The 22,018-nt window shown below is 52.8% G+C and overlaps 2 protein-coding genes across 6 annotated transcripts in view; one reads left to right on the top strand and one right to left on the bottom strand.

The window, feature by feature from the left end:
• Positions 1-66: 66 nt before the first annotated feature.
• On the top strand, positions 67-11,841 carry Mybbp1a (MYB binding protein 1a). Of its 2 annotated transcripts, none has more exons than XM_075991755.1 (26): positions 67-288; positions 395-490; positions 1,054-1,137; positions 1,228-1,302; positions 1,386-1,493; positions 2,373-2,548; positions 2,640-2,807; positions 2,914-3,031; positions 3,664-3,959; positions 4,160-4,270; positions 4,697-4,822; positions 4,974-5,141; positions 5,225-5,324; positions 6,765-6,861; positions 6,943-7,094; positions 7,297-7,383; positions 7,477-7,629; positions 7,713-7,886; positions 7,979-8,139; positions 8,584-8,827; positions 8,942-9,073; positions 9,159-9,227; positions 9,622-9,735; positions 9,944-10,045; positions 10,628-10,776; positions 10,882-11,841. In XM_075991755.1, exons 1-26 carry the CDS (start codon positions 97-99, stop codon positions 11,471-11,473), a joined length of 4,044 nt encoding a protein of 1,347 aa, XP_075847870.1. In that variant the 5' UTR covers positions 67-96; the 3' UTR covers positions 11,474-11,841. The 2 variants fall into 2 exon arrangements, with proteins under 2 accessions (XP_075847870.1, XP_075847869.1); XM_075991754.1 differs by having other exon boundaries at positions 8,930-9,073; positions 10,882-11,834.
• Spns2 (SPNS lysolipid transporter 2, sphingosine-1-phosphate) overlaps positions 11,703-22,018 on the bottom strand; it is a 37,881-nt gene continuing 27,565 nt past the window's right edge. The window contains exons 4-13 of one of the 4 annotated variants that reach the window (XM_075991756.1): positions 19,045-19,196; positions 18,776-18,842; positions 17,314-17,456; positions 16,893-17,045; positions 16,617-16,806; positions 16,422-16,487; positions 14,333-14,431; positions 14,087-14,250; positions 13,532-13,723; positions 11,703-13,084 (exon numbers count right to left, since the gene is read on the bottom strand). In XM_075991756.1, the coding sequence (XP_075847871.1) occupies positions 12,622-13,084; positions 13,532-13,723; positions 14,087-14,250; positions 14,333-14,431; positions 16,422-16,487; positions 16,617-16,806; positions 16,893-17,045; positions 17,314-17,456; positions 18,776-18,842; positions 19,045-19,196 (1,689 nt within the window). In that variant the 3' untranslated portion in view covers positions 11,703-12,621. The remainder of the gene's footprint in view (positions 13,085-13,531; positions 13,724-14,086; positions 14,251-14,332; positions 14,432-16,421; positions 16,488-16,616; positions 16,807-16,892; positions 17,046-17,313; positions 17,457-18,775; positions 18,843-19,044; positions 19,197-22,018) is intronic. The other 3 variants (XM_075991757.1, XM_075991758.1, XR_012912347.1) reach the window with 3 other exon arrangements.

The raw sequence follows: 22,018 nt of genomic DNA, 5'->3' as shown, positions 1-22,018 counted from the left end.
CCTCCAGGCTCCGCCCCCAGCCGGCCGTCCCAGTGCGCACGCGCCGGGGCCTGACCTGGAAGAGACCGTCTTCCGAGCCCACGTGTTTCGTGCAGCATGGCGGAGATGAAGAGTCCCACGAAAGCTGAGCCTGCGCCTCCCGCAGAAGCGGTGCAAGATGACCGCCGCGACCTACTGGAGCACAGCCGCGAGTTCTTGGACTTTTTCTGGGACATCGCGAAGCCGGAGCAGGAAACGCGGCTCCAGGCCACTGAGAAGTTGCTGGAGTACTTACGCACAAGGCCGAGTGTATGATGGCGGGGCCCGCACACTCAGTCGCGGCTCTAGATGCAAGGGGGGCAGCGGCGGGCTCCCAGGTCACTGTTGAACACGAGGGATACTTTTGGTTCCGCAGGGTTCGGAGATGAAGTACGCCCTGAAGCGCCTGGTCACTGGACTTGGGATGGGCCGAGAAGCCGCTCGGCCCTGCTATAGTCTGGCGCTGGCACAGGTGAGGTGGCGCGCAGGCAAGGGCGCAACTACGCTGGTCAAAAGATGGGTGTAAGGATAGGGGGCACCGCAGCCGCTGGGTAAGGAGAAATCCGAGAGGATTCTGAAGTTTTCTTTCTGATACATGTTTAGTAGGCGTATTAGCTACAGTTATTGGAAGCAGTGAACTTTGAAGTTGACTCATGCAAGGCTGGGGACCCCGCTCTAGGTTAGGAACTTAACTAATGGCAGGCCGCTCAGAAATGCGTACCACAAAGAGCAGCAGTGAACACTAGCCTGTAGGGTCAACCTCAAGGCAGCTCGGCTTAGGATGTGTGGCTGAGATGGGTTTTTCAGGAGGGATAGATGAGCAATCGAAGCCTTCAGAAGCCCTGGTGGAGATGGGGCTCAGTGCAGGATTTGGTCCCATGAAAGCAGTAGGTTACCCCGTAGCACTTGTGGTGAGAGATGGGAGGAGTGACCAGGATTATGTAGAGGGAAAGCTGAATTGAAGAAGGGGAGTTGGCTTGGTCTAGCGTGGCTCCCCTGGGTCACTCCTCTGAGCTCCTTTGGTTTTGCTGGCAGCTGTTGCAGTCTTTTGAAGACATTCCTTTATGCAGCATCCTGACTCAGATACAGGAAAAATACAATCTGCAAACAGCAAACAAGGTGAGTGGTCCCAGACATAGCGGCCCCCGCCTGAACAGGCATGGGTGGGGTCATGGACCCTCTTCACCCGTGTTTGCCATCTTCCTCTAGGCAATGCTGAGACCTGCTCTCTTTGCAAACCTGTTTGGAGTGCTAGCTCTCTTCCAATCAGGCCGCCTGGTGAAGGTAAGAGTGTTGGGTACAGGAGGCAAGGGTTCGGGTTGGTGGGGAACAGACAGTAGTCATACTATGTTTTCTGTGGGTACTAGGACCAGGAGGCCCTGATGAAGTCAGTGAGGTTACTGAATATCCTCTCCCATCACAACAACCACTTACAAGGCCAGCCATTGAAGGTCCTGGTGGACATCCTCTCCAAGGTACGGGATCACAGGTTGTGTTGTATGGTTCTGGGAACGTTGAGAAGATTTCAGTTAGCACACGGGACCATTAAGACAGATGGCTTAACCATGCAGCAGGTGGAAAGAGCTGTGAACTGTGAAGATAGTTTTAGATTCATTTATTTTTTTGTCAGCAAACATCTTAAAGTTTTGTTTATTCTGTGTATACTGTTCTGGCTTCATGTGGGCCTGCAAGCCAGAAGAGGGCACCCGATCTCATTACAGATGGTTGCGAGCCACCATGTGGTTGCTAGGAATTGAACTCAGGGCCTGCTAAAGACCAGGCGGTGCTCATAACTCAGCAGTTATGAACCATCTCTCCAGCCCCATGTCACCAAATATCTTATTTTGCCTGTGTTTCTGGTTCGCAGCATGTCTGCATTCAGTTAGGCACTCCAAATGCTCCGTAGCTCTCTGGTTTCTGAGATCTGGAACAGTGTTTGTCAGCACCTGAATATGTAGAAGGCAGTCTGAATACATTTGCCATAGTTATGCTGTCTACTTGGGAGACCGAGGCAGGTTCACATTTAGAATCATTCGCCACTAGCTCATCCCTGTTTGGGCCTTTCTGCACAAACAGAGAACCAGAATTTAAGTTGCAGCCCCTCATATAGGGCTCTGTGTATAAGAATCAGGCTGGTCTTCTAAAACACAAAAGGAATAATTTTAAATGTAGCCCCCAGGCCAGTTAGCCATCTAGGATGCTGGGGATGGGTAGCCAGCACTTTCTTACAGGTCTGACAATTAACAAGTTGGCTAACTGGAGCTGTATCAAAAGCCCATGGGGTAGAGCAAGACCCGGAGGGAGAAACGAAGGTGCTAGGAGAGCCGCCCTCTCCACTTATGTTCTCACTCCAGGTCCCAGAGTCCATGTTCGAGGAGATCCTGCCAAAGGTCCTCAAGGATGACTTGAAAGTGATCCTCAGCTCCCCTAAGTACCTGGAGCTCTTCCTCTTGGCTAAGCAGAGGGTGCCAGCGAAGCTTGAGTCGCTGGTGGGCTCAGTTGACCTGTTCTCAGAAGAGAATATCCCCAGGTTTGAGGAGAGAGTGGGTGGGCTCTCCTTGGGGGTGTCCTGAACCCCAGACTTCTAGGCAGTGTTGCTGAGTCCCATCTGCACTCTGTAGTCTAGTGAACGTGCTGAAGATGGCAGCCAAGTCTGTGAGGAAGGAGCAAAAGCTGCCAGACGTGTCTCTGAGTCTCCTCCGCCTATCACTTAAGGAGAACAAATTCACACTGTTTTGGAAGGAGGTTGTGGAGCAGGGGCTGCTGAAGAAGCTAAGCTGGTCAACCAGGTGTGTATGAGACACTAACCTCTGCTCCAGTCTGGGTGGGACACGTTCTGAAGCCCACCACAAAGAACAGGGTCTCTGACCAGGCTCTGCCCCCACCCCTTCTTAGCTACATGTGCTTCCGCCTGCTGGGTGCATCCCTGCCGCTGCTGTCAGAAGAGCAGCTGCAGCTGGTGATGCGGGGAGACTTGATCCGCCATTTTGGGGAGCACGCGGTCATTTCTAAGGTAGGTATCATCCCTTGAAGTTCAGCAATGCCCAAAAGGGCCAGACAGTGGGTTCTTCCTCTGATGTGTGACAGGACTGGGGACTATAGAAGAGTTTGGCCAGTGATCAGGCCCTTTTGTCCTGGGGCCCACTCTCTAGCGGGTCCAACCAGTCATCTATCTGGAATGCTCTGCCAGGGCCATTGATGAGAACAGTTATTCCTAGTGTGTTCTGTATTTTTGTGCCTGCCATCCATAAGACAGTGATAACAGGGGCCCAGTACAAAGGGTTGTTGTAAGAAAAGAAGTAACCTGGTGGTGATCACATGAAAATCAGTGGGTTTTGAATCACACTGACAAAACTAGATACTGACCTATCAGGATTTGGGCCCTGCTTCCCCTCATGCCGCATTGAACTAGGGAAGCATCTTGTCCTCAGTCTTTGAGCCAGATTGGGGACCTTCTTGAGCTGGGATTGTAGGAATTTGAGGGGTCAAAGATTAGAGAGACCTTGGTGGAGCTGTGGCAGCACTGGCCCTACTGTGAACTCGGGGCATTCTAGCCCAGGGTTTAACCTAGAAAGGGAGAGGGAGGAAGGTGGAAATGTTGGCCACTTCACATTGGTGACCCGACCTCATGCTCATCTCTTGCAGCCCCAAAACCTGTTCAAGTTCGTGCCAGAGATAAGTAAATATGTGAGTATCTTCCTAGAGGGGTGCCAGGATGACCCCAAGCGACAGTTTGCCATGATGGTGGCCTTCACATCCATCACCAACCAAGGTCTCCCTGTCATGCCTACCTTCTGGCATGTCACACGGTTTTTAAGTAGTGAAGCCCTGCAAAGCTATGTGGCCTGGTTGCGGGACATGTTCCTTCAGCCAGACCTGGACTCCTTGGTTGACTTCAGCACTACCAACCAGAAGAGAGCACAGGATGCCTCAATCAATGTGTGAGTAGCAGGTGTCAGGAACATTGAGAACCCAAACCCCTGAGTGGGGAGGGAGGAAAGTTAGCTCTTGAAGGTAGCCTGTGAGTTTCCTGATTGGTATTTGGAGGTCAGGGCGGAGTATGGGTGGTCTTGCCACAGTGGAGCAAAGGAGCACCCTATTTTTATTGTGTTTGACTTATGTGACCTGCTCATGCTCCCAGGCCAGAGCGATGTGTGTTACGGCTCCGGAAGTGGATCATCCACCGCCTGGTCAGCCTTGTGGACCATCTGCACCTGGAGAAGGATGATGCCGTGGTCGATCAAGTAGCCAGGTGTGTAAGGAGCTAGCCCCTTGTGGGTGGCATGGCCATGGAACTAGGCTCTTTGCCTGGTCCGTGTTTGGGGGCACCCCTGGAGCCAGAAGCTTTCAGGTTATGTTGTTAGTAGGGAATGGGCCCAAAGGAATCACCAGGGTACTTTGCCTGTCATGGAAAGAAATCCAGAAAGTATAGAACTGTGGGACCCCAAAAGTTCAGGCTTGACCTATGGATTTTACAGGCAGTCTTTGCCCATCGGTATCTACAAGTCTTTTGCCCCACACTAGCAAGTATCTGCTGGCTCCAAGGGAGCAGCTCTTATTCTGCTGCTCCAAATCGGGTCACCCACTTGTATTCAGAGGGTCACACCAGAGAAGTGACCCTTCATGGTGCAACTGAGGGGAGTCTAACCATGCCATTCAATGCTGGTTGTGCTCCTAGGTTTTGCTTGTTCCACGCCTTCTTTAAGACAAAGAAGGCCACCCCCCAGATCCCAGAGACAAAGCAACACTTCTCCTTTCCCTTGGACAACCGGAACCGAAGTGTCATCATTAGTTCCTTCTTCAGGTAAGTCTGTGCCACTCAGCAGATGGAAACACTTGTTCTTCTCTGAGCTGTGAGCAAGTTTAGAGGGCCTGGAGACTGAGCCCCAGGGTTGGCAGGGAGGCTGGGTATGTTGGTATGTACAGTCTGTGAACCTTTCCTTCTCCTTTCCCAGCCTGCTGCAGACCCTCAGTGTGAAGTTTAGGCAGTCTCCAGACTTGAATGAAAGCGGGAAGCCCTGGACTTACCGCCTGGTGCAGTTTGCAGACATGCTGTTGAACCACAGCCGCAATGTGACCCTGGTGACACCCTTCACAACACAGCAGCGCCAGGCCTGGGACCAGTAAGGGCCTGGGAGTTCTGGGGGTGGAGGAGGGTACCCTGTTCATCAGTGGTGCCTGTAAACCTGCCTTGTCCTCTCCCCAGGATGATGAGTACTTTGAAGGAACTTGAGGCCCAGTCTTCAGAAACCAGATCCATTGCCTTCCAGCACTTGCTGCTTTTGGTGGGCCTCCACCTCTTCAAGGTATTGTGGTCTGCAGAGAAGGGGCATGGGGCCACCCCTACTGAGAGGCTTTGAAGGCGATGGAGATGGAGGGTGACGGTGGATTCCCTTACCATAACCCAGTCCTACATGAAAGTTACAGCTTAAGGGGAAAAGCCACTCTATCCACATGGGCCCTAGCCAGCATCCCAGCATTCCATGTAGGGCTTCTATGCGTTTGCCAGGTGCCAGAAGCAGAGTAGCCTGCTTTGAGCCACACCTTCAGTGGCCAAGATTTTAAGAGTCCCTAGATAGGATTTATTCATTGGAAATGATGGATATAAAAGAACATGCTGCCCCCTGCAGGAGGGAGGCCAGTTTGACACACAGAACACTTGTCATTTAATAGTCATTTAGAAACAGGTTTCAGGCTTCTATGTATAACTCTGAGGGCTTCCCCTCACTCCAAAGCAAGGGACAATCATGCCTGAGGCTGGTAATGTACCCAGCAAAGGCTCTGGCCTGCCATAGTTTCCCAATGTATCATATTCTGCAGTCCTGGGCCCTCAAGTACCTTCTCTCTCCCCCCCCACTTTCATTTTTCTTATAAGAAGCCTTGATTTTTTTTTTTTTAACTAACATTTTAAAATTTGTTTTGTGTGGTGTTGTGTGCCATAGCGCACATGTGGAGATCAGAGGACAACTTAGGGGTTTGGTTCTCCTGCCATGAGGGTCGTCAGGTTTGGAAACAGGTGTTGTTGTCCTCTCAGGTTATCTCACCAGACCCCTGATGCTCTTTTATCAAAACTGCTTCAGGTCTTGTTAGCCGCAAGCCTGTGGTTTCCAGACCCCTGCATCTCTGAATTTGACTGGCAGAAGAAATTGCAGTTTGGGTTTATCAAACCCAGGAGAAAAGGCACAGCCCAGAGGGCAGGCACCTCCCAGTTCTCAAAGCCAGGGAGATAGAGACCACTGGCTTAGGCATGGACTCCTTCCTCTCTGCCCATAGCATTATCAAGCAAAAGACTGCTTTCTGGGTATACAGGTTATTCCCAGCAAGATGCATTTAAATCTAATTAAAACCAGAGCCGGGCAGTGGTGGTGCACGCCTTTAATCCCAGCACTCAGGAGGCAGAGGCAGGCGGATCTCAGTGAGTTTGAGGACAGCCTGGTCTACAGAGCTAGTTCTAGGGCAGCTAGGGATGTTACACAGGGAAACCCTGTCTCAAAACAAAAAGCCCAATGGTTTTCAAGTTATCTAAAACCAGAAGTGCAAGGATAGCCCAGCAGTGTGAGATTAGCGTATTCTGTCCTGTGGCTCTGGGTGTGTCTGACTGTACAAGGTGTGAAAAGGTTCTTGGGTAGCTCTTAGGTGCCCAGTCTGAATGGTAAGAGTGATTGGCCAAGAAAAGGCTGGTGTGTGGCTTACCTGAGGACTCTGGCTCCAGTTCCTTTCTGACTTCTGCCTTATCCTGCCCACAGTCCCCTACAGAGAGTTGTGATGTCCTGGGTGACATCCAGACCTGCATCAAGAAAAGTATGGAACAGAATCCCCGTCGATCGCGCTCTAGGGCCAAAGGTGCATCATTATTCCTGGGGCAGGCTGGGCAACCAGGCTTTCTGTGTCCTGCTTAGCCTAAATCTGCTTTCCTGCTTGCAGCTTCCCAAGAACCAGTATGGGTGGATGTGATGGTGGAGATCTTGCTGTCCCTGCTTGCTCAACCCAGCAACTTGATGCGTCAGGTGGTCCGGAATGTATTTGGCCACATCTGTTCCCACCTTACGCCACGTGGTCTGCAGCTAATCCTGGCTGTGAGTTGGGGCCTTTGGAGAAATAAGATTGTAAGATGGGTCCACTGAGATATACTGGGGATGTGTGACATCTTCCCATCTTCTGTTTTCCTCCCTGGGGTGGTGGGGCCTTTGGTCAAGATAGAAGAGGCCACAGGAGTCACCTGAGGAAGGTAGGCAGTTGGGGCAGCAAATGCAATTGTATTCTGGGACTTCTCCTCAGGTGCTTATCCCTGAGACAAATGAGGATGAGGATGACAACGTGGTGGTCACTGATGATACCAGTGAGAAGCAGCTGGAGCATGGAGAGGTACTTACCAGTTAGGTACAAGGTAGGGTGACTGACTGGAGATAAGTCACATGGTATCACTGAGAAGTTATGACTTACCTGCCTCACCCATAGGATGAAGGCTCAGATAGTGAGGACGATAAAAACTCAGATAGTGACATGGATAGCGACGATGGAGCAGAGAGTGAAGAGGAAGACCGTGATAAGGATGTGCAGCCAGGCTTTCGTCAGCGGCTGATGGAAGTGTTGCAAGCTGGGAATGCACTGGTAAGCAGGAGCCAGGGGAGAAGGGGTTTGTCTACCTACCTAAGGCCAGGTACCTGTGCTTAGGCTGTGTTTCTGTACCTCAGGGTGGAGTAGACAGTGAGGATGAAGAGGAGGAGCTTGGCGATGAGGCTATGATGGCCCTGGACCAGAACCTGTCCAGCCTATTTGCAGAGCAGAAGTTGCATATTCAGGCCCGGCAAGAGGAAAAGAACAAGGTGCAGAAGGAGAAGAAGCTCCGACGGGACTTCCAAATCCGGGTGAGTGTGTGCAAGTGACTGCCAGACACCCTGAACTGCTCCTGCCTCCCCTGTGCTCCTGCATGGGCTCATTCCCAGTCCTCTGGCCACAGGTACTAGACCTGATTGAAGTGCTGGTGACGAAGCAGCCTGAGCACCCCCTGGTCCTGGAATTACTTGAGCCATTGCTGAGCATAATCCAACACAACATGCGCAGCAAAGGCTCCAGCAAGCAGGAGCAGGACCTCCTGCACAAGACCGCCCGCATCTTCATGTGAGTGCACATGCCCTGGTTAACACATAACCCTAACTGACTTTTCTTCCATTTCCTTCATGCTCCCTATGCCTGGAGCAGGCGCCTGAAGCTCTGGTCCTATCCCAGCCATCAGTGTTAAAATACTCTGGAATTCTGACAGGAGGTTAGGACTGTCTCACACAGCACTATGCTAGTCCAGATCATGCTATGTGTTCAAACACTGTTTTGTCCTCCCCCCTCACCCCCCACTCTGTCCCTAAGCACACATTGGCCTTAGGCTTGATTTACAGAGTCTGAGGCCACTGTCCCACAAAACAGGTACGGACAAGAGAGGTGTTCGGCCCCTGGGTCAAGTCCCTGTCTTGTCTCTAAAAGTCAGTTTTAACCTATGCAGTGGTACCTAGGGCTCTTCTTGCTGTACATGGGCAAGGGCATCTTTTGACCAGTTTGCTCCACCCACAGGCACCATCTATGCCGTGCCCGCCACTACTGCCACGAGGTGGGGCCCTGTGCAGAGGCTCTGCATGCCCAGGTGGAGCGCCTTGTGCAGCGTGCTGGCAGTCAGACTGACACCTCTGTGGCCCTTTACTGCTTTAACGCCTCTCTGTATCTACTGCGAGTCCTCAAGGGCAACACTGCTAAGAAGCACCAGGATGGTCAGGTGCTACAGGGAGCCGACACCAAGCCTGAACCCAAGGACCCAGAGGTGAGCCAGGAGCCAGTCTGGGCAGTTTCCAGAAAACTTAAACCAACTCTTGGCCAGGACTCGTCCTCAGTCTTCTATGCCTTGCTCCCTATCTCACCCCAGCTTTCTCACCAGGCTCAGACTGCCAATTGCTTGGACTTGAACTTTGTGACCCGGGTATACTCGGCAGCACTGGAATCTCTTCTGACCAAGCGTAACAGCCCCCTCACTGTCCCCATGTTCCTCAGCCTTTTCTCCCGGTATCCGGTAAGTACAGGAGCCAGCCCTCCTCTTTGGACCCCTGCCTGTCCCAGAACCCAGCTAATGGTCCCTGTCCTCCCCCAATCCCTAGGTGATCTGTAAGAACCTGCTCCCCATCCTGCTCCAGCATGTGGCTGACCCATTGCGACCCCGCCATCAGGTAAGGGTCTGTCTGAATCATCTTCTCACTGAGGCCTAAGAGACCTGCTTCACTGACCTTGGCTATTCTTACGCTGCAACATATGGTGGGCACAGAGGAACTTCAGGAGCCTTGCTGTCTGGCCTAAGGCCTCCAGCACTGCCGAGACCTATATGAGAAGTCATCCTGTCTGCTTAGATGCCAGGGTTGTCAGGCAGGCTTGAGGGAGACAGCATTAAGTCAGTAAGGCAAGAGACAGTCCCAGCATGAGGTTGGAGTCATTACCTCTTCGGATCTCAGCAGCCCTTTACCCATATAAGAAAGGAGCTGATGACTGTAAGGCCCAGTACAGGCAGCCTCTGAGCCTTTACTGGGCATGTTGGGGCTCTTGCTGGCTACATTCTCCTTGATGCAGGCCCAGGCGTGCACACTGCTCCAGAAGACCCTATCTGCCCGGGAGCTAAGAGTATGTTTTGAGGATCCTGAGTGGGAGCAGCTGATTGGCCAGGTCTTGGAAAAGGTCACCCAGGTAACACATAGCTGTGAGGCTCCCATCCATGAATTCACCCCCGGGTTTCTGGAAACCAGATTGCTTGGAACTTGAGGTTCCAGAGTGGGTTGTACAAGCTAACTAGTCCCCAGAGACATTTCCTCCCTCTGGGCCACTGCTATGAGAGGCATGCAGAAAGGCCTTGGGCAGTTCTTAGGAGTGCCTCAGTGTTGACCTTCCTCCTTAGACCCTGCACACACTCGGGGAGGCGCAGAGCAAAGGGGAGCACCAGAGGGAGCTGTCCACCTTGGAGCTGCTGAACAGTCTCTTCAAGACAGTCAATCATGAGGTAAGGCAGCTGCCCAAAAGTCAGTGCCCCAGATGGAATGGACATCACACCAAGACTCTGGCAGTGGTCCTTCCTTCCAGGGGGAGAATCTGGCCTTTTCAAAGACTACAGTGTGACTGGTAGAAGTGATTGACTTCGAGGTAGAGGGCCACATCTAGAGCTGGCAGACTAGGGGTGAGACGGTGTCACCTTGCGTCAGAAAACTGAAAAGTAAGACATAGTGATAGTGAGAAGAGCTAGAGTTGATCCCAGGCGGGCAGCAGTTTGGAAGGAGGCCAGGTTTCCAGGCAGGGAGGGGTAAGAGTTACTTATGGGCTTATTAGGGTAGAGGCTAGGAGGCCACTGGAAATGGACATCTGGGTTCCCTAGTCTGGAACCATCCTTACAGGGGACTGAGGCTGAAAAAGCACCTGAGCCCCTGGTTTTGGAAAGGGAAACAATGCTAGGGGCCTTAGTTTTTCCACAGTAGAGACTAGTAATTTAGAGACAGGAGTGGCTAAGGTTCCAGGAGCAGGTGAAAGACCCAAAAGCTGACAAAAAGCCATGTCACCACTACTACTCCAGCCTGCTTTTCCTCTGCAGAAGATGTCTGTGGACCTCACCTCTCTCTTGGGCATGCTGCAGAGCAAGCAGCAGAAGCTGCAGCAAAACTTGAAGCAGGGGAACCACTCCTCTGGTTCCAACCGCCTCTACGACCTCTACTGGCAGGCCATGAGGATGCTAGGAGTCCAGTATGTTCTGGGAGAGGGACCCACACCCTGGAAATGGGACTGAAGATGTCCTCAGTGCCGTCAGTATTGTACTCTCTCACTTTGTGTTTTACTACTTCCTTACAGGCGTCCCAAGTCAGAAAAGAAGAATGCCAGGGATATTCCTAGCGACTCCCAGAGCCCTATTAGCATGAAGCGGAAGAAAAAGGGATTCTTGCCTGAGACCAAGAAACGAAAGAAACTTAAATCTAAGGACGCCACACCAGAAAAGGATGCTGCATCAGGGCAGGATGTAGTGATGGCGGATGCCACACCCGCTGCTGGTGGTACAGACCAGCCCCCCAGCACAGGCAAAAAGAAAAGGAAGAGAGGGAAGGCCAACACCCCATCCCAGGTGAATGGGACACCTGTCACCAAGAGTCCAGCTCCCAACAACCCCACCCTAAACCCCAGCACCCCTGCTAAGACCCCAAAACTACAGAAGAAAAAAGAGAAGCTGTCACAGGTGAATGGAACCACTCCTGTGTCCCCCATAGAGCCTGAAGGCAAAAAACATTACCAGAAGGCTCTTCCCACAAAGGAGGTCTTGAGAAAGACGCCCCAGTCTTCCCTGCCACGAAAAAGGGCAAGGCTGTCTCTGGTTAACAGGAGCCCCAGCCTGTTCCAGAGTGGGGTCAAGAAAAGGAAAGTGGCCCGGAAGAAGGTGCAGACACCTTGAGTGTGGTGTGGTCTGTTTTCCCCTGTCTTGAGCAGCCCAAGAGACTTCTATTTTTCACCAGTATTTTAATAAATATTGCCATGGTATATGTATGACACCAATCTCTGGCTTTGGGCAGTGGGTGGATTATCAACCTTCCAGGGGCAAAGTTCATCTACTGCAGGCCTGGCTTCAGGCTTAGTTACTCAGTTCTGTCCCTCCCCAGGCTGTTTCAATGGAGAGCCACCAAAACATTTAAATAGGTTTATTTCTTCATTTACAAGAGGAATATATATTTGGCTTCTCTCTTAAGACTCTGAGATTCACAATCAGCAGCTCTAAAAAATAAAGGAGCGGTTCAGCTTCCGGAAGGAAGAGGAGGCAACACTTGGACCTGGTTCTTGTACAACAAGAAAACATTGCTGGGGCCCCTGCTGGGGTTAGGGTGGGAGCCAGGCTGGTCATAAGGGATAGCACCCTCTGCCCACCCACATCCAAACCCCCAGGGTGCCCCAGAGCTTGGGTGGGGTGGGTACCACTAACACCATTGAAGCCACAGCCAGCAAGTGGGGGATGGCCACGAGAACTATTGTCCAAGCTGGTTCTGGACATTTCCTGTAGGTTACAATGGTACCCCAGGACCAGAGCCACCTTGGCGTGCAAGGAGTGAAGCTGGGGATAAGTGTCCTAAGGTGACTGCAGGGGAATGAAGGGTTGTCTGTGTGTAGGTGATGAAAGGCTGAGGTGAAGGCTTCCTGCCCCACAGGCAGTTGGGGTATGATACCTACAGGCACTGGTGGGCAATCTCCAGCAGTTCATACCCTAGGCCAAGAAACAATGTGGACAGCTGCTAGGTACAGCTTTCTGCAGTCAAATCTGATCATCCTGTAAGTGGGGGTGGCTTCTGGGGTACAGTAGGAGTTGTGGGGGAGGGAGTAGGGCCTTCACCTCTAGTGCTGCAGCTTCCTCTAATAAGGGATGGTCCCACCTGGGAAAAACTGGGCAAAGAACCAGCTGAAGACCACAGAGGCAGTTATCTATTCTCCAGGGTGACTGTCCCAGCCAGGGAGCACCCAGCTCCATGTGTCAGGCTGAATTTGATGGCCCCCCAGGTCAGAGCCTAAGGATGGGGAAATGGTCCTCATACACCAGAGCCTTTGTGGGGGACCTCAGAACCAGAACTGAGGGCCTGAGACTTGGGCCATGTCTTCTGTGTACAGTCTAGGACTTGTTTCTTCAAAGCCATGGAGGGTGCCTTGCAAGGCACACAATGAAGGAAGCTCCAGCTCCTTGGCCCCACTATCTAGGGAGGATAGGGGCTCTCTCAAGATCATATGAGCTAAGGGTGGGCCAGGCTTTCCCCAAATACCCAGTGCAGGCTGGTTTCTCTCTTGGACCTTCAGCCCCCAACCAGGGCTTGAATTGTGTTCAACTGAGTGGCTCCAGCACACACAGCCCTCCATGTTAACTGAGGATGCAGCTTCTTCAAGATAGGGCCACTCAGTCCTGGGCCAAAGAGGGTGAGTACTTAGCTGTGAGTCACACGGGTAGCTTTGGGACAGTCCTGCAGGTCCAGGATGCTGGAGGACCTCTCCCAATCTAAACTGCAGATCATTGCTGTCCCAGCTGCACCTGTGGGAAGGGGTTGGATCAGGTGGAGCTTTGGGAATTGTTCCAAAGCTGGCTTCCTTAGCTTTCACCACTGTTGTGGTACTGGAGGCTATGACCTGTGTTTTACATTGACAGGAAGCTTTAGCTTCCAAGGGCTAGGCCACTGGGAAGGTCAGGGTGGGAGCTGTACCCTGACACATCTAGGAGGATTTAGGAGGGCAGCAGGAGTTTCTGGCAAGTTCCAGGCCTGACCTATGCTCTCAGCCCTCCTAGGGAAGGGAGGGCACTGATTTACTGGAAGAAGCCAGCTCCCACATATCTACAGATTCCATGTCAACATCTCAGAAGGAAGAGGGCAGACCCAGGGCAGTGGGGAATCTGCTCAGGAAGGAGAGGGTTCAGAAGGTGTTTTGTTCCCTGTTCCTTTGTGGCCAGTCCTCCCACAGGGCCTTCCTGGCCTGCACTCACCACCTCAGACTTTCACGGATGCAGGCGGCATCACCAGCTGGTTCACCCTGAGGGAGAGACGGGCGGGGGTCAGGGTGGCGCATCAGCGGGGACTGGGCCCAGGCACGGCTCTGGCACATCGCATCACTGGGGCCGGTAGACCGGAGGCGCTGGGCAGGGACCTCGTCAGCCCCAGGGGGAGGTGGGAAAGCCCAGGGGTAGGGAGAGGAGAAAGAAAGGAATAGAGAAAAGAGGAGAAAGAAGTCAGAAAATAAGAGGAGAAGGAAATGGGGCTCCCAGCTCTAAAACCCTATTCACTCCGGGGGGGGGGGGGGAGGGTCATTCCTAGAACTACCGAAGAAAGGCCTGGCATCTGCCAACCTGGGCTACAGTGGGTAGGGCTCACAAGATGCTGCTGGGGGCATGAGAAGACTCAGCCAAATATAGAGCTGGTCCTGGCCTCCAGCAGGTCACCCAGCCATAAGGGTACAAAGTAGCTCACTGTCTCCTCCACCCTTGTCTCAAAGAGCTGTCACAGTCCCTGCTTCCCAGCACACCCACCCTCACCCTACTCACTGCTGTTCAGCCTTGGCACGGTCGCTGAGGAAGAAGAGAGCAGTGGCAAGGAAGAACATGCCACCTAGGACCACAACAAAAGGGCACAGCATGAGGGCATAGCCCAGGCTCAGAAACTCCCAGAGCGGGGAGTCCTTGGTGCTCTGGCGGATAAGGTCCGAGATCTGTGGGGATTGGGGTACAGGTATCAGGACTGGCCTATCTTCCGAGCCCCACCCAAGGCAGACCCCACCCTCAGCTACTCACAAAGCCAATGAGGTAGGGGCTTCCAGCATCCCCCAGCAGATGGGAGGTGAAGCTCTGCAAGGCCACAGCAGTGGCTCGTCGGGTAGGGATGACCACGTACTGCAGGAGAAAGGACAGGTCAGTGCCAGAAGGGCCAAGGTGTGACCTAGGCTCATCCCTGTGGATATGATATTTCTGAAACCCCCACAGCCTCAGCTTTCTGTCCTGGTAGAACCTCCCACCATGTAGGCATGGCCTCTTCTCTTCTGCATCTGCCCCTCCTGTCTGGAGCCTCGAAGCTCCCACACACAGCTTCAGACTCCATCACCCCAGTGGTTCTGACAGGCCCCAGACCTCTACCTTGGTGATGGGAATCTGTACCTCCGTCCCCACTACATTCAGACATGGAACACAACTTCAGTATCAGTTGGCACAGGTCTTCCAAAGCCAGAGTTCTTGGAGCATGGAGGAACTGAGCTAACAGACCCAGAAGCACTTCTTTTCTTTCCTTCTTTTTTAAAGATATGGCCTTACTGTTTCACCCAGGCTGACCTCAGCTTGCTATGCTCCTCGAGAGAACCCTCATGTCTGAGGGATCACATGTGGAATTGTGCAACTCTGCCCTCCCCTTCTATAAGCTAAACACCTGGCTGGGTTCCCCTCCATGAAGACTTATTTAGCAAGGCTGAGGCTGGCTCCAGTGGCGAGGATATGAACTAGAATCCCACCCCAAAGAGCCTCTACTTGAACTCAGGCACCCTGACACCAAAGTCTAAGAGCTGCTGGGTCCCAGGTCCTCCTGAATCAGACAGATTAGGCTCTGACCTCACTTGAAGACATGTGGGCAAGACTAGGACAACCAGAACCAGGTGGCCCTACCCTGAGCTCCAACTACTCATACTGTCCACGACTCCTGTCGTTCCGGACAGAGGAGCAGCATCCTCACTGCTGGTGAGGAGACAGGGAGGGATCTGGATCCAAGGATATTACATGGCCCCATTTCCAGCACTAATTAGTCACTTAGCTGGGACACTTAATAAAACTGGGACATGATTTCCCTGGGACCCAGACAGCCCTCAGGGGCTGCTGGGGGTGGGGGTTGCCAGGGGAGGGCATGCTGCCCAGCACCGAAGACTCTTGATTCAGTCTTGCCACAGTTACGTAGTGAACGACTCCTGCCCCTGTTCTTGCCCAGCCCCTTGTTGAGGCCCTTAGCTGAGGCCTCCCCACACTTCTGCATAATGCATGAATGGGCAGAGAACAGACACTGCTGGGGGACACAGGTATTTGAGGAAACATAGGGTGGAGCAAGGCAGGCTTCCTGAATGGGAGGGACTACAGAGGGCCCCAGACTCTGGCCTGCCGGTCTAAGCACCAGTCCCTAAGCTCCAATCCCTCTATCTCCAGTCCTCTGCAGTCTCCTGAGCCTGATCAGGAGGTCCCCTGAGGACCAAGGGCAGGAAACATAGTCCTGCCATCTCCACCCCCACTTCACTCAGAGCTATAAGTCACTAGGCCCACAGCCCCTCCCCTGTTCTGTCCCCATCCAGGAACACAAGCCCAAGCAGACTGCTCAGACAGCCCTTTGTCCCTGGCCTGCTGGTCTGGAGGCCATTGTTGGTCCCCGTAAAGACAGCCTCTGTTTGTCCAGCCAGCCGCAGGCACTCGGCCGGCACGCCTGGGATCCAGCCTGGGACCCAGCCTGAGCTGGCAAGGCAGAATGTGAGGACACTCAACTCCAGAGGGAGGAGTGCTGGCAGGCAGCACCACCTCAGTGCCAGCCTGGCACCACCAGCCTCCTAGCCACAAACCTGAAACTGGAGACAACCCTGCCCCTGCACCCCAACATCTATCTGCCTGCTCTCCTAGCTACTAACTGGCAACTGGAGACAATCCTGCCCCTGTACCCCAGCATCTATCTGCTCAACCCCGTTTCCAGGCTCTTCCCAGATCTGACCCCCATGTATCTCTGAGCCACTCCCTGCCTCTGGGTTCACCTCTCCCACCGACAAGTAATGTTAACACTTCACTCGCCTGCCCAAACTACCCCCAATGAAATGTAAAAGCCTGGGTCAGTCAGCAGAAGGTGACTGTGGACTTCCTGGCTTACCATGAGGATGTCTGCAGTGATGGCCCAGTTAGAAAACAGCAGTGTCTCCCCAACAAAGATGCAGATCTATTCATAGAGAGGAAAGCAACCATGAGGGGTACAAGGCAGGGACACAGGACCCTCCCTATGGGGACAGAGGGTCCTGGAAGTCAGACTGCAACTCTAGCCCATCTCCCCATCCTTACAAGGACTCACATAAGCGCCCACAATGCTGGTCTTGGCAGCCACAAAGATGAGGCAGATGAAGATGGCAGATCCCAGCATGCCCACAGCACACACCAGTGGGTCAGCACGCTGAGTCCGCAGGCGGCACCAGCGAGTGGCTCCCGCACCTGTGACCACGCCCAGAAAGCCAGTAAAGCAGGTAATGGCCCCAAAGATGAGGCTGTGGGGACAAAGGACAGTAGAGTGTGATTTGAACAAGACCATGGTTGAGGCAGAGGCACCCAGTCCCTTGCATCCAGGCTTTACCTGTCTTTGGCTCCGCAAGGTGGGCTGTTGCACATCTCTGCTGTCTTTTGTACAACTTGAGCACGGTGCAGATAGAGAGGAATCCACATGCCTAGGGCTCCTGTGGCGAAGGACACGGCAGATGTGGCCAGGGAGGAAAAGACGTAGCTGCGGCTGGGAAGAATCCAGGGAGGGACACTGAGTTGGCGCAGCAGGCAGCCTTCACAAAGAGGCCGGGGAGTCAGCCTATTCCCCCACAGTCTCCCCCAGATAGAAATGCTCTTTCCAGGCCCAGGTGAGGAGTAGGGATGCAGGAACGATAAACTCTCAGACCAAAATGTCATTCAGCACTACAGGCAGTGGAGATGGCAGATGAGTGTGGGGACCGCTTGGGGCTCTCACCCAGGCCCCCTCCTACCTCGGTCCACACAGTAGCACTCACTTTCGGATCAGAGCCTTCATGTCTCGGAGCCACGAGGTCCGTGCTTTCAGCTGCCCCCCAAGTTGATCAGCATGGCCTCTCTTAGTGGCTGGGACCAGGATGAGGATGAGTGTTCCTGTGATCATGCCCAGGACAGGGGATACCTGGTAGGACAGGAAATGTGGAGCTTGAGTGTCAAATAGACTCTGTGCTGACCAGGAGGGCCCGGGCAACTGCTCTTATCTGGGCTCCAAGTCCTTTTCTTAGGCTAATATTTGCCCAGTTGAATAAAAGAAAGGCTGAGCAAAGCCGCTGAGGATGAGGCCAGGGAAGGGGACAGGGGGCTCAAAGTGGACAAACCAGACCAAAGGCAGGGCAGGAAAACAGGTTCAAGGAAAACCAACAGACTTCAGGGAAGGGGGGAAGAAGAGGGAGATAAAGAAGAAAGAGGAGGGGTGAAGGGGGAAGTGAGAAAGAGAGATGGCTCAACAGATGAAGACTAGATGGGAAAACAGATAGATGCACGCGTGCATGGGTGGATGGACAAGTAGGTGAATGGGTGGGTGGGTGGCTGAATGGGTAGATGGGTAAGAAAAGAGAGGTAGATGAAAAGCATGGGGAAGGATGTCTTTGAGCAGAAGAGTTTGTTTGTTGGGGTAGAGAGCCATATACCAAATTGCCTAACCCCCGGGGCTAGGAATATTCCAAGGTGTGTCCCTCGAACATGGACATTAGGTGGGGACTGGCCAGACATGTGGCCTGTTCTTTACAGGCCTCTGTATGGGTTTTGGGTCTTCCTTATGTCCAGCCTCATGTTAAGAACAGAATACACAAGGCCCCAGGCCTCTCCCTACACAGAACCAAACACCAGCCCAGGCGAAAAGAGAAGCTGGCTTCCCTCAGGCCTGGGAGCTCTGCTCCATGCAAGCCCTCTACCCTATGGCTCACCACCCCCACCATGAAATTCCACGGTGGCTGCTTCCTTCCTGCTTTTGAGGAAAAAACACTTTGTCTTGAGCTTCCGTTCCTCTGAGAAACGGGGAATCTCTGTTTCCTCCGATTGCACTGTCCTAGGGCCTTGGTGAATTGCCCCAACCCTCCAACAGAACAGGAAGTGGCTCCAGACCCTAAAGGCCCCCACACAGAGGTCCTGTCCCAACCTCGCCCTAGAACAGAGCCAGGGCTGGAAGCAGGAAGCTCTGCTGTGGACCTGGAATTTCCTGATGTGGTGAGAGAATCCTCATCCTCTCCACTCCCTGGGCCTGGGCGTAGGGTTTCAGCCCTGGACTGGGGCCCTGTGGGTGACAGGACTGTCTAGCTACCCTGATACCTCAGCCTGAAATGATCTCGAGGGACAAGACCTCAGAGTCCAGGCTAGTGAGGGAGTGGGCCTGGAGATTAAAGCCTGGCCTCTGGGCTGCGCCGCTCTCTTGGGGCAAAGGCTGGAGCAGGGAGCCTAAAGAGAAGGGGACCTAGACCTTACCCTCAGGGCCCAATGCCAGTCTCCAGCTGCCTGCTTCACGCTGGAACCTGTGATGTAGCCCAGGCCACTGCAGAGAAGACAGACACATGTCAGAGCGAACAGCTGGGCTGAGTGGAGTGTTCGTGTTGGCCTCCCACCCAGCCAGCCTGTGGAAGAGCAGGTCCAGGAGTCCTCTACAGCTGCCTGCCTCCATGTCTGCTTAATGTAGGGTTGGTGAGTTCAAGGGGACCGTGGTACTCTTCCCACAAATCATGGCGCCCCACACTTACCTGCCCAGTGGGATGGCAAAATAGAAGACCGAGAGCATAAGCGTGCGGGTGTTCTTGGTAAACAAGTCGCCGATGATGGTGGGTGCGATGGTGGAGTAGCTGGCTTCACCGATACCTACTAACCCTCGGGACAGGACCAGCAGCCAGAAGTGCTGTGGAGGAGGACAGAGAATGCTGGAGGACCAGCCATTCCCAGGCTTGCACATCCCTATCCCGTTACATACTAGTCCTGGCCGGGTTCAGGAGCCCGGAGAGAGGATGGAGCCCAGGACTAGTCTCAGCAGTGACCACAACCACAGGCCACACAGGGCCCTGGGATTCCTCTCAAAATGATGGATCTGACTGGGACAAATCATTCCCAGGTTGGGAGAAGGCAAGACTGTGTCTGCACAAGCACTGGGGACTATGTGCTCGGGGCACCTTGGCATCTCCGGGTTCACTTTAGGATCCAGAAGTCACCTTTGCTCTGTGCCCTCCCCGAGGCAGGGAGACCCAGTGTGTGAGGGGAATGGGCACAGTTGTCCAGTGGGCTCTGAGCCCCTCTCTGCTGCACACATCAAAGGCCACAGTGGGGGGAAGGGTGTGACCATGCCAGCTGCCAGTGGTCCAACCCCTTTGATATGAACCTTCCACTGGCCCCCAGCTGCCCAGGGTCAGAGTTTCCCTGTCCCACCCACACCACCTGCCCGGCCAGCACTGGCCATGTTCAGCTCTCCCCTGCTGTCTCTATTGTCTCTTTCCAGACATCTCCTGCCACCTCTCTGGCCCTGGATGCTGATCCTCTGCCTTGACCTTGTCTCACTCTCCCTGGTTCCTGGCATTTCTTTCCCTGTGAGTCAACTGTCCACAGCCTCTCCCTATTTTTCCATTGGGTTGTCGTGTCTCTTTTGTATAGATTATATTAGCATTTTCTACACCACAGGGCTAGATTCCCTGTCATCTGTGTCACCAGTGTTCTCAGCCGCCTTTCTCTCCTCTTTGTTTACCCAGTTTCACCATTCACACGCTTCCTGGTGTCTAATTTGATGCTGTCACATCTTGGTTTTTTTCCTCAATGCCTTGTTCCAGAAAGCCTACTCCAGACTCAAAGTATAAAAACACCCTCTTCTATTTCATGTTGAAATGATCTGGGGAGAGACAGCAATCCTCTTCAGCACTCTAGCATGTTAAGGTGGCCCTGCCCCCCTGCTCCCCTCCCCCTGGTCGCCAGGTTGATGCTGTCTCTGTCCTATGCTGCACACGTAAGTACCAAGAAACAGTACTTAGTGTTCTCTCTGCCTACAACAAATAGACAGAAAGGGGACTCCTCCGCTTGTTTTATTTTACCACGCGCTTCATCATTTTTTGACATATATGCGTGATGATAGACATTGATCAAGTTTATTCTTCCACTGGCTACTTAATATGAATACACCCTTGAGTAACTGTGCAGGCCCAGTGGTGGCCATTTGAGTAGTTTCCTGCCTTCCTGCCTGCCTTCCTCTTTGTGTTTGCACATGAGAAGTACGTGCATGAGTGTGTGCAGGTACACAGAGAAGCCAGGAGTTAAATTGCTCTCCATCTTATTCTTAGAAATAGGGACACTCACGGACCCTGGAGCCCACCAATTCAGCTAGACAGTGAGCTCCTAGGAGCCAGCTGACCCGACTCCTAGCTTCAGAGTGACAGGAGAACACTGCCACACTTGGCTTTTACTCAAGTTGCTGGAGATCGAACCCAGGGCCTCAGGCTTGCACAGCAAGCCCTCTTTCCAACTTCTTTCTCCGTTTTTTTTTTTTTTGGTTTTTTTTTTTTTTTTTTGGTTTTTCGAGACAGGGTTAGCTCTTGTAGACCTGACTGGTCTCTAACTCACAGAGATCCGCCTGCCTCTGCCTCCCGACTGCTGGGATTAAAGGCGTGCGCAACCACCGCCCGGCCGGCTCCTTTGTTTTTTAAATATTTATTTACATTGTGTGCATGTATGTGTGTTTACGAAGGTGTGTGTGCACGCGTGTGCGTGTGTGCGTGTGTGTGTGTGTGTGTGTATGTGTGTGTGTATACAATGCCAGAGGCCAGAAGAAGAAGTTAGATCCCCTGGAGCTGGAGTCATAAGTGGTTGAGACTCACCCTATGATGGGAGCTGAAACCTGGGTCCTCTGGAAGAGCGGTAGTACTCCTACCCACTGAGCCATCTTTCCAGCCTCCCCAATCCCAGGAGGATCCTTGTGTCTGTTTATTCAAACGCTGGAGTTTTTCTAGGCTGTGTCTCTCCAGACTGAGGCTGGGACACAGCAGGAGTTTACAGGATCTTGCCACTCTGATCTCCAAAGAGGCTCCACCAATATACACTCCCACCAGCAGCAAGGCATCTCAGGATCCCACAGCTGTACTAACACTTGGTATTGTCAGCCTCTTTAATTGTTGCCAATCTGACGGGTGTGAAATGGTATTTCATTGTTGTTTTGCTTTGCGTTTCTCTGATTCCTCTGGAGGCTGAGGTATCTCTTCCTCCATTCATTGGCCATTGGTCATGTTCTGGAACGCCCTAACAACCCTTTGTTTATTTTCCTAGCATTATTATCTTTCTCTTGTTCTTTATAGTTTAGTTTAGGTTTCTATCCTGCTTTGGTTTTCACTTCCCCATTTGTAGTTTATTCTGCACCATGGTTGACATCGTACCCTTTTCCTCCCCGGAGCTACTGGTGAGAGATGTGCCCTCAGCCAGCACTGGCTCCCCACTCCCTGGGGTCTTGCTTCATGTCCCTTGGCTGCTTTAGTCGGAATGGCCATTGTTTTGACAACTGATAGGGCAAATCCCATTCACCGTTATCTTTCACATTGTTTTTGGCTGTTTGGAGCATTTTCTCTGCCAAATTAACTTTAAAATCACATTGCCAATGTCCCCCAAAAGCCCCTATGGGGCTTGAATGGTGATCACAGTGAGTTTACAAAACAAGCGAAAGCGATGATCTGTTTTCTCTTTGCCTCTGCTCCA

The sequence above is a fragment of the Microtus pennsylvanicus genome, chromosome 11 (genome assembly GCF_037038515.1).
Source record: "Microtus pennsylvanicus isolate mMicPen1 chromosome 11, mMicPen1.hap1, whole genome shotgun sequence".
Classification (NCBI taxonomy): Eukaryota; Metazoa; Chordata; class Mammalia; order Rodentia; family Cricetidae; genus Microtus; species Microtus pennsylvanicus.
This window is presented reverse-complemented; position numbering and strand designations above follow the sequence as displayed.